The sequence below is a fragment of the Aegilops tauschii genome, chromosome 7, assembly GCF_002575655.3.
Source record: "Aegilops tauschii subsp. strangulata cultivar AL8/78 chromosome 7, Aet v6.0, whole genome shotgun sequence".
Taxonomy (NCBI): Eukaryota; Viridiplantae; Streptophyta; class Magnoliopsida; order Poales; family Poaceae; genus Aegilops; species Aegilops tauschii.
The window spans coordinates 589,901,598-589,912,352 of record NC_053041.3 but is presented as its reverse complement, the minus strand read 5'-3'; the positions used below and the strand labels follow the sequence as shown (position 1 = coordinate 589,912,352).

Below are 10,755 nucleotides of genomic sequence, written 5' to 3'. Positions count from 1 at the left end.
CTTTATCAAGAAAGAAGCGTGACACAATTCAGTACGGAACGGTGTCTGTATGGACTGCACGTTCATGCTCTTAAATACAAGGAAATAAGCTTTTAAAAACAGCGTCTCTCTTATAGGCCAATCCGTGCCTCGTAGAGTAAACGTCTGTGGCTGTGCGTAAGACAAAGGTTCATCTCCGTGGGCTAAACGCCCGTGCATCTTCGTCTGATAGAGTCACAAGCTAGCGTGACTCTATGTAATACCACCGACCATGCCTTTGAGCGCTTCATGCCCGTGCCTGTGACCCGAAACACTGAATCAAGGATGAGGCGGCTGCCGTGGGTTTCCGCCATAAACGCACGAACGTGATCCCATGTAAAGCATAACCATGCTTGTCTGGGCTTCATGGCGGTGCCTGTGCTCGCGGATAGTTCAACGGATTCATTTGGAGCACGTAGACAAACTAACGTGATTCTACGCAATGGCACGCCGTGAGTTTCTGGTACTCACGACCGTGCGAGCAATATACCAGACCAGCGTCTCTCGAATAAGCCATTCCGTGCCTCACTGAGTAAACAGTGGGTGTTCTCATCTGAACCAATTCCGCTGGGTCTCCGCAATTAAAGAACGAACGTGGCTGTGCGTAAGACAAAGCTTTGCCTTTGTGGGCTTAACGACCGTGCTTCTTCATCTGATCGAGTGGACGGAATCATTCGGAACACAAAGACAGGCGAGCGTGACTCTATATAATACAATACCATGCCTTTGAGGACTGTACGTCCGTGCCTGTGAACCTTAACACTGTGACACATACAACGACAAATCTCCACGCTTCTATCAAATAATATACGTAACATCAAGAAAAAATTGTGTCCGTAGAGAGTTCATATCTTGTGAACTTTTATTAACAAGAGTTCGTGTCCATAATACCACCGACCATGCCTTTGAGCGTTTTATGCCTGTGACCCTTAACACTAAACGCCCTTGTGTCTCCGTCTGATAGAGTCATAGGCTAGCGTGACTCTATGTAATACCAGTGACTATGCCTTCCTGTGACCCGAAACACTGAAACAAAGAAAGGCAGGAATGTCCACGCCTTCATCTGTGCACAAGACATGACTCTAGTTGGTTCAAAAACTTTGGCTGCAGAGACTTCACATCCGTGCTTACGTCTCTAGAACTGGCCATTACGTTAATGTTCATCTGTACCCATAAACTTGGAATGAACGTGACCCAGGAAAGTAAAACACACTTGTTATCAAAGTTACTGACGACACGAGGTAATGGATGACAAAATAAGAAACTTTTAGTGCACTACTTAACAGCTTTAGATACGAGGATCAGGGTCACTGCTGTCTACTTAGTCCGGCGAGACTTCTTTTTTGGTTGCTCGGCGCGAAGTTCCTCGATCTGTTTCTTCATAACGTATGATTCCAGCTTCAGCTTATCGCGCTGAAGTTCGAGCTGCGCCTTCTCATCCATCAGAAGTGCAATGATGGCTTTATTCTCTTCGTCCAACTTCGTGGATATCTTCACGAAGTCTTCCACAGTATTGAATAGGTTCTTCAGCTGGTCAAAGGAGAACATGTCAGATTGATGGCAGGACGCATCCTCATCAACATTAGGATGAAGCTCACCACAATGATCCATGTTTCACAACTAAATCAAGTAGCCGAAAGAAAGAAAAAAATGAATGAAGCTGAAGCAGAGCGAACTCATAGATGAGGAACCCTCGCCAGCCAAGATCTTCTCTTGCGACTGGACATGGCGCTGTGGAGGAGTCTCCTTCTACACAGTCGTGGCTGAGAGTGTCAGGATAGAGAACAGCAAGAGGAGTGGATGGCCTGGAGGCGGACAAAAGGACGAAGGGGATGTGGCTAGGGTTTCAAGACTCCGTCTGGCTTATTCATGTTTCACAACTAAACCAAGTAGCCGAAGGAAAGAAAAAACAAATGAAGCGGAAGCAGAGTGAACTTACAGATGAGGAACCCTCGTCAGCCTGGATCTCCTGCAGTGTTTGGACACTGGGTTCCACAGTAGTCTCCTCCTCACCAGCCATGGCGGAGAGGGTCAGGATAGAGAGCAGCAGGAGGAATGAATGGCCTGGCGGCAGGCAGAGGATGGTAGAGTGTGTGGCTAGGGTTTTGAAACTCCATCCATCCACCATAAATAGCCGGAGCCTGGCCTCGGGCGATGAGCCAGAGCGGCGTCACCGGAGGAGACGTCCGTCGGACCCTTGGGTTTCCGTGGCGGCGCCACGTGGAGTTCACACCCGAGTAGGTGGAGATGCCCGTCGAAACATTGTGTTTCTGCAATCAACGCACGAACGTGGCTCCGCGTAAAACACAAGCATGCCTCCCTCGACATCCCGACCGTGCCTGTCTGGGTAATATAGTCAACGGATGCATTTGGAACACAAAGAGACACGAAGGTGACTCTGGATAATTACATGACATGCGTTTGTGGGCTTGACAACCGTGCCTGTGACCTGAAACACTGACACAGGTAAAGGACAGTGACGCTACTAAACATATAAAGTCGCCTTCGTGCATTTGTGGGCTTGACAACCGTGCCTGTGACCTGAAACACTGACACACAAAAAGTCGTCTTCATGCATTTGAGTTAAAATAATACAACGAAAACAATTCTAACAAGGACAGTCGCCCAAATCTATGAGGTTTCCGTAATAAACGCACAAACGTGACTCCGAGTAAGAACAAACTATGCCTCCGAGGGCTTGACGTGCATGCCTCTCCTTTTGACCGAGCCCACCGACTCATTCGGAATACAATCAGAAAACCTTTGTGCGTGACTCTATATAATAGCACACCATGCCTTTGAGGGCTGTATGCCCGTGCTTGTGACCCTTGACACTGAAACACACGCAGCCACGAACATCGACGCCTTTATCAAGAAAGAAGCGTGACACAATTCAGTACGGAACCGTGTCTGCATGGACTGCACATCTGTGCTCTTAAATACAAGGAAATAAGCTTTTAAAAACAGTGTCTCTCTTATGGGCCAATCCGTGCCTCGCAGAGTAAACGTCCGTGGCTATGCGTAAGACAAAGGTTCATCTTCGTGGGCTAAACGCCCGTGCATCTTCGTCTGATAGAGTCATAGGCTAGCGTGAGTCTATGTAATACCACCGACCATGCCTTTGAGCACTTCATGACCGTGCCTGTGACCCGAAACACTGAATCAAGGATGAGGCGGCTGCCGTGGGTTTCCGCTATAAACGCACGAACGTGACCCCACGTAAAACGCAAGCATGCCTATCTGGGCCGCCATACCGTCCCTCTCCTGGTGATAGAGTCAACGGAATCATTTTGAACGGATCCCTCCACTCTTCTCCCCTTCCCTCCCATCCCCAGTTATGTTTCGACGGGTGTCTCCTCATATTCGGGTGTGAACGCCACGTGGCGCTGCTCCAGAAACCCAAGGGTCCGACGGGCGTCCCCTCCGGCGGCGCCGCTCTGGCTCGTCTCCCGAGGCCAGGCTCCGGCTATTTAAGGCGAACGGACGGTGTCTCGAAACCCTAGACACACCCTTTTCCTTGGTCTTTTCAGATCCACGCCACATATAGCGGCGCTCGCAGGCAGCGGGATCCTAGCAACGGAGACGGAGATGGAGATCCACTCCGGTGCGCCATGCACCAAGAGGGCGAAGCTCGCGCCATCGGCGACGCCGTCCTCTGGTGGCTCGGCGGTAGTGGATGGAAGCGGCGAGGACGGCATCAGCGACCTCCCAGACGCCATCCTCGGTGAGGTCATCTCCCGTCTCTCCACTAGGGAGGGCATCCGCACTCGGATTCTCGCACGTCGTTGGCGTTTTGTTTGGCCGACCGCTCCTCTAAATCTTGACTGTCGTGAGATCCCTGTCGCTCGTCTTTTTAACGTCCTAGAAATAGTTCATGTCGAGATCATCGGTAGGGTCTCTACCTACAGCGAGGAGCTTGCTCGTATACGATACAACGGAACTTGGCATCAGGGAAAAACAGTTCCTGGTGATGGTTCTTGCCTTCCAGAGTCCATCCTCTCCAGCCATGTGGGCGCAGTTCTCCGCCTTTGTATACCGGCGTGCTACCTCCAATGCAGACCCTCTACTGTCCACGCCTGGCTTGAGTCCCCCAGATTGAACAATCTCCAGGTGCTTGAGTTTTACTACCTGTTTCCACGATTTGTGAAAGAAACTGTCAAACTATCGCACACATGCTATTCATCTACGCCCTCACTACCGAAGTCCGTCTTTCGGTTTTCCTGTTCTCTGTGCACCATGAGCTTCGTGTGTTGCAAGATACCAGACCATTATGTAGAGGTACTTGAACTACCACTGGTCAAGAGACTTTCGCTTGTTGAGGTTGATATATCAGACTTCTCGTTGCAAAGCATGATCAACTCTAGTTGCCCTGCACTCGAGTGCCTGCTTCTTGTTTGCAATAGAGAAAGGCATCAGATCACAATAAATTCCCCTAACCTTGTAAGCATCGGCATCCGTGGTGAGAAAGGAAAATTCATCATCGAGGATGCCCCCTCACTTCAAACGTAGATCCACGATCTCCAGAGCAATAACATGGAGGTATTCATCGTCTCTGCACCCAAACTGGAGACATTGGGCAAATTCAGGATCTCGCTTGACTCCACAGGTCTTATGGTACTAACATTTCACAATAATTCCATCTGCATTTCCTTGATAAAATAGTTTCATGTCATCCAACCTTTTGTTCTAATAATTTTATGTTTTATTTTCTATGTTATGTGAAGGGTTTGGCGACGGCCAGCCTATCTACAATGCGGCAATCTGTCAAAACCTTGTTTTTGGCCATGACTTATCAAGTGGACCTGGTCATTCACTTGCTTAAGTGCCTTCCAAATCTGGAGAACTTGTTTGTTCAGGTGATGATTTTCACGCCCAATGAAAACGTCATACCGTGCATAGTGGAGCACTCCTTGCATCTCAAAAAGCTTATCTCACATTTTGTTTGCAATGGATACACCCTATGTCTAGGCATGTTTTTTTATTATTATACATACATCCGTATCTAGGGAAATGTTCGACGAACTGATTGGGACGGGGGTCATGGAATTTATCGTTCATTTTGTCCTTCCATAGATCTTGAGTATCTTTCAACCTTTATGTGTTTTCAGGGAGGAAACGTTCCTGATGGTGCAAGAAATTTTTGGCGTCGCAAGCACCGTGCGTTTCTCAAAGAACACATCATTCATTTAAAGACAGTAACTCTGGAAGATTATGAAAAAAGCGGGAAGAACACTGAGTTTGTGAGGTTCTTTATTCTAAAGCAACGCAGCTAGAGACCGCGAGGATTAAGTTTCGCTTTCCCTCAGACTTCACGCAAGAATTTTACGAACAACAACAGAAGTTGTTCCTGTGGGATAATAAAGTTTCCAAATGCGCCCATCTCAAGTTATCAGCATGCTGCAATCATCTGTGCTTGGATTTGAAACACAGGCGTGTTGAATGCCTAGATTTGTCAGATCCGTTCACTTGTGCCTGCTGGACATAGGGATGTAGTTAGTTCCTCAAGCTAGTACAGTTAGATGTTGTTGCGCGAATCTGATTCTGTGTTATGTCTAAACATGGCTGAAGCCTTTTGCACCGTTTTGTAAGCTTGTTATAACAATGCTTTTGTGCTATGCACCCGCTGTTCTGAAAATTTGATAGTTTTATGTCACTATCGTGATTACAAAAACATTCGTGTGCGGTCGTCGACCAGGGAACAAAAACATTTTGAAGAGAAGAGGCACTGCCTTGCCTGTTCTGCAAGGAACATGCATCTAGTGCATGTAAACCAGTGCGTCTGCAGTGACCAGACGGCACTGCCTCCTTTCGTGGCAGACTGTACGTGCACATGGCCGTGGCTCTGCTTAATCTCAAACCGTGCTCCCAGCGACCTCAGAATGTACGTGCCTTTCGTGTAAACGCATGTCCGTGAACGAGTTTATGTCTGAGTACAAACAATCGAGTCGGCACTGGCGTGCGTCGGCTTCAGGAGTAAGCGCGACTCTGTAGATTGTAGATTTTATGTGTGTCAGTGCTAGTGCGGCGCTCCTGTCTGACATAGGACCGTGCCTTTGACAAGTCAGTGCCACGACACCAGAGGCATGGTTCCCCATGTCTGCCAAAGCGACATCTGTGCCTTGCTAGATTACAGTAACCCATGTCTCGTGGAACGATCCAAGACGAAAGATTGCCGGATGCGCCCTCTTTGAAATATAAAAATATTCAGGAGATCAATATTTGATGTGTGTAGACCGTCACACACCCTCTGAAAGACTGCAAAAAATGAGATACATGCCTTTAGTCAAGTAACCATGTCCAAGCATAAACTTATACTAGACGAGTATCCCTTGCATCGTTTCAAAAGAAGGCAACTGTTAATGATCATTCTTCGAGGATAGCCTTGATCATCAGGAGGTCACCAGTGTTCGCAAACCCTTGCCCCAAAAGATCACAGATGACGCTTTGCATCTTCTTTCTATTCTCCTTCAGCTTATGCACCTCCTCCTTCAGAAAATCCCTGTCCAGCTTAATCTCACCCCTGTCGTCCTTAAGATTATGAATGACACTTGTGAGAGACCTCTGAATTAGCTTGACGTCTTTATCAACGATACCCATCTGCTTCTTCTGCCTGTCAATCTTCATGGTAGTTACATTAGTTCCTTCCATAGTTGCAACAAGATTCTCGAGCTTAAGGTTCACTTGTTCATTATCCATTTTAAGCCTGCTTATCTCTTCATCCTTTGCTTGCCTATCATCATTGCTCTCATCTAACATCCCCCAGAGCTTGAGTATGCACCTCTGCATATTGATAGGCCATGGGCGGTCAACCCATTCGACGACTCCACAGTTCACGCCTCTCTGCAAACAAAAAAGGAACAAAATAAACACACACTATTAATACACTGCTGCAGAAGCTCTAGAATATAATAAAGTTCACATATACTTGGTTTATAGCCTCATTCAACTAACTATGAACCGTGTTTGTGCAATGTGGCACTTCAATGGTTAGGTGCCCACAACACTAATTATGGTGCTTCGCCCACCCTGTCCGCGGAGTTATTTCATAACTGTACTTAGTTTTTTTTAAGCCAGCTTGAATTAATCTGGAGCTACCTCTGTAGACAACTTATTTAGAGAGTTTTTTTGAATAATATACTGACTATTAAACAGAAGTCCCATTTGTAGACAAACATGAGAGTGTCTAGATCACTTCTTTTGTGTTTAATGATGTAAAATAAGTAGTGACCTTTACCCTTTTATGTAAAGTAAAAGGACTACACAATGTTTCCTACAATCAACCAGAAAACACAAGAAGAAATCAGTCTTCTTTGGTAGACTACAAGTCCTATATCCAAACCGTTTGATTCAACAAGAAAGTAACTCGGATATTCGAAAATGACTAACTTTCACAGCACAGCCGAAGAACCTCCTCCCCGTGTCACTTCCTTCGAAAGCCACACACCTGAGAGGCTTGGTATCGTGAAGAACACAGTAGAGAGGACGGTCGAGCTCTTTGCCACAGAAATCATGGTCTTCGATGGTGTCAGGGTTCTCCTACAAGGACACATGAATGTTTAGAGCTCAGATCTTTTGTTTGGAAAACAAACCCCAGTTCAACGCTCCGCATGTAGCAGGAAATCACCTACATAGAAATCAAAATCCAGTTCAAGGAAGTTCAAGCCTTCCTTCCTCCCCTCTTGTCCGAAGTTTTGTGTCAACATGGCCCAAAGGATGTGAGCAGATGTGATGCCGTAGGCGGCGTCGAATTCGAGAGGAGAGAGAGATAAAGAGAGAGAGAGGGGGGAAATGAAGGCGAGGGACTTCGACATGGTCCGGCTCGACCAAATACTCCACCTACTCGCCGGACCCACCAACCCCCACCCCCCTCCCACGCCCCTTTTTTTGCGCTGGGATGGCAAGGAGCCATTTACTGTTGTCAGTAGTTTCAGCTTTGGCGAGCGAGTACACAAAATTTCTTCCCTCTCCATAATTACTCCATAAATACATCGTTATGTGCGTCTTCCCTCCCGAGTCACTTGCTCTTCCGCTCCCCTTCTCTGGTTCCTTCCGTCTTTCTTGCTTCGTCTTCCTCACTCTACAGTCCACATAGATGGATCTACGATTCGCCCACTTGCTCTGAAATGCAGTAAATTTTTTCCCCTCTGCTTAATACTTACGCGTTGCGCACTATCTTTTTTTAGATGGATTCTTGTTGTATGTTCCCCTCTTAATTTTAGTTTTTGTGTTAATATCCTACCCCTTTGAAGAGGTTCTATAGGCGAATAATCTTGGAGGACAACAGTTGATTTTTTTCAGCTAGTTCGCTGCAAGAGCTTGTAGATTTGAAGAGGTCTGTGCGTGTTCTTTCATTTTTTACAGAGACACTAACATCAATGGATATCACCATATCAGAATTCGCTCCGCTCTGTCTTACTCATTGAAACAAGCGTGTATCAGTGATATATAGTCCTTTAATTCTTTGTACCAGTAGCGGAGTGTTGAAATAAATTTTTCTTTAATAATTAATGAACCCGAGTCTTATATATTGTTACATCTCGCAGACAAAGATGGCGTGTGATGTTTGCAGGAACCTCAGCTGTCCCGGTGTTGAATCTGATGTTGCCCAATCTTTGTTGATTGTGTCTTTGCCTCGTTGTTATGAGTCATGCCTGGTAAGTTTTGCTACCAAATCACGCGTGGCCAGTAAAAAACCTTCGTCACTGTATTTGTTACAGTTATCTTTATTCACCAGTCAGCAACCACACGTATTCCTTCGGAGCGAACTATACTGCGCATGCTTGTTTTTATTTTATAGGCCTTGATGTAATTAGAAGTTCAATTGTTTTGTATATGTTTAATTAAATGTCATAGATGTTGCCTGTGTCCGTGCCTGAAAGCCAAGAAATTTCAAGGAAAAAAAACTCTTTCATGCATTTTTTTCTTCTGAAAATCAGTAAAAAATTTATATACCTTTGTCTTAATTTTACATTTATGCAGTACGTCCCATGCTACTACCGGAACCAGGTCCTTTCTTTGATCTCTTTATGGAAAGATGAAGCTTTCGAGGATGGTTTTGAAGACGAAGATTTTGACCTTGTGTTCGGCACTACTGAGGAATTGTCTTACATGATTAAGTTTACAGATGGCAACCATAGGTCTAAGTTTCATGGGCCTGGATGGGAAAAGTTGATACGTGACTATGATCTGTTTTATGGTGATATTATACAATTGGATTTGCAAGCAGAAGATTTCTTCTTTCCCAGTGACTTGATGTTGAGTGAATCTCGAGGAGGTCACAAAGCGTTTCCCAAACCTTCCGTTGGTATGTTCTGATCGCTTATCAATATTTGTTCTGGTTTAACATTTATCTATTATAATTTTACTGTGGTATGCCGTTGATTTTTATGTGCTTAATCTCTATGATATAATGTATTAAATCTTTCTTTGTACTCACAATGTTGTTTAAAACTGTAATTTCCCTTTTAAAAGCCAATATTCGTTTATTTTAGTTTTAACTGCTCTATTCATTGCTTCACACATAGTGGCTAATACGTGGTTGTATTTATTTAGCCCTTGAAGGCCTCAGTTTATCGGAAAGGAGCTACATAGACGAGACAATCTACACCCGGGGCATAAAACTTTCCTATATCGACATGGCTTGCATGATTAAACTAGTCCTAAATGCTAAACACATCCCTGCCATTACCTTTGTGCACCGTCTATGTTTCACCAACGTTCACACAGACGGTTTGGTACATCGTTGTTTCTTTCTCTAAACCACAGTCAACATGCGTGTCTTCGTAATCTAATGCCAGAATAATTTGTTATTGTACAGAAAATCCCAGCTATTGTTAACAATGATCTTAGGATGAAGCTTGGATATTTGCCTCTCAAGGGCAGCATCAGGCTTGTACAAATTTTCAGCAGCGTTGATTTGCCTGGCACCTACTGTATAAACAAAGATGGATGGATGGCGATCACCGGGATTTCTGCTTTTGCAGATGTAGCTAGGCTGACAGTTGATTGCGTTGTACTCATCAGTATCCAGTGGCACACTGTGCGCGTGCAGGACTCGCTCTCACTTGTGATCACCGGTCTTTACAAAAAAAACGGAATGACGCGATATGTGTATGGTGATGGAGGGATGGCATTACACCACATAAATTTTAACTACTATGGTATTAAGTTAAGTATCGTACATGTGTTATTTCAAACTATGAGCGCAGTTCAAATCCTCATAGTACATACCTAATAGAACTTAGCAGTTCAAATTCTTATTCAGACTATGGTACCGAAAGCAGATGCGATCCTAAACGTGGTTGTCGTCGCTGTTGTTGTTGTTGTGGGTGTGTCTCTCGGTTCGGCATGTTTGCTCAGAGAGGCACTTGAACCTAGTGCAGGTTCAGTCTTGTGTTAAGAAGACTCATGGTCATGCCTCTGTGCTATGATTAGCTTAGCTGACTTTGTGCAGTAAGAGAGGCACAACCGTGAAGTTAGTCAAGGCACGTTCATATATTATAAGAGGGGACGGTCGTGCCTCCAAGTTGTCATTATTTCAGCTGAGTCATGTACTCAGATAGGCACGTTGGTCGAGCAAGCGGAGGCACGGTCCCATATTAGGAAGAAGACTTGCGGTCGTGCATCCCATGTCAAAAAGAAGAGTTGCGATCATGCGTCAGTGCTCAGTATGTTTGTAGTGACACGCTGCTCGGAGAGGCATGTGCGTGAATCAAGTGGAGGCATGGATTACGGGTT

The 10,755-nt window shown here is 45.4% G+C and overlaps 1 protein-coding gene across 1 annotated transcript; it reads left to right on the top strand.

The window, feature by feature from the left end:
* Positions 1–3,606: 3,606 nt before the first annotated feature.
* LOC109760428 (putative F-box/FBD/LRR-repeat protein At4g00315) lies at positions 3,607–4,527 on the top strand. The gene is made up of 2 exons (XM_020319255.1): positions 3,607–4,128; positions 4,276–4,527. Exons 1-2 carry the CDS (start codon positions 3,607–3,609, stop codon positions 4,525–4,527), a joined length of 774 nt encoding a protein of 257 aa, XP_020174844.1.
* The last annotated feature ends 6,228 nt before the right edge of the window (positions 4,528–10,755 follow it).

Bases quoted from the DNA above. Each gene is read 5' to 3' on its own strand.
- LOC109760428 (XM_020319255.1), top strand. From the start codon at position 3,607: ATGGAGATCCACTCCGGTGCGCCATGCACCAAGAGGGCGAAGCTCGCG. The intron at 4,129-4,275 runs GTGCTTGAGTTT...GTGTGTTGCAAG, and splicing joins CCAGATTGAACAATCTCCAG to ATACCAGACCATTATGTAGA.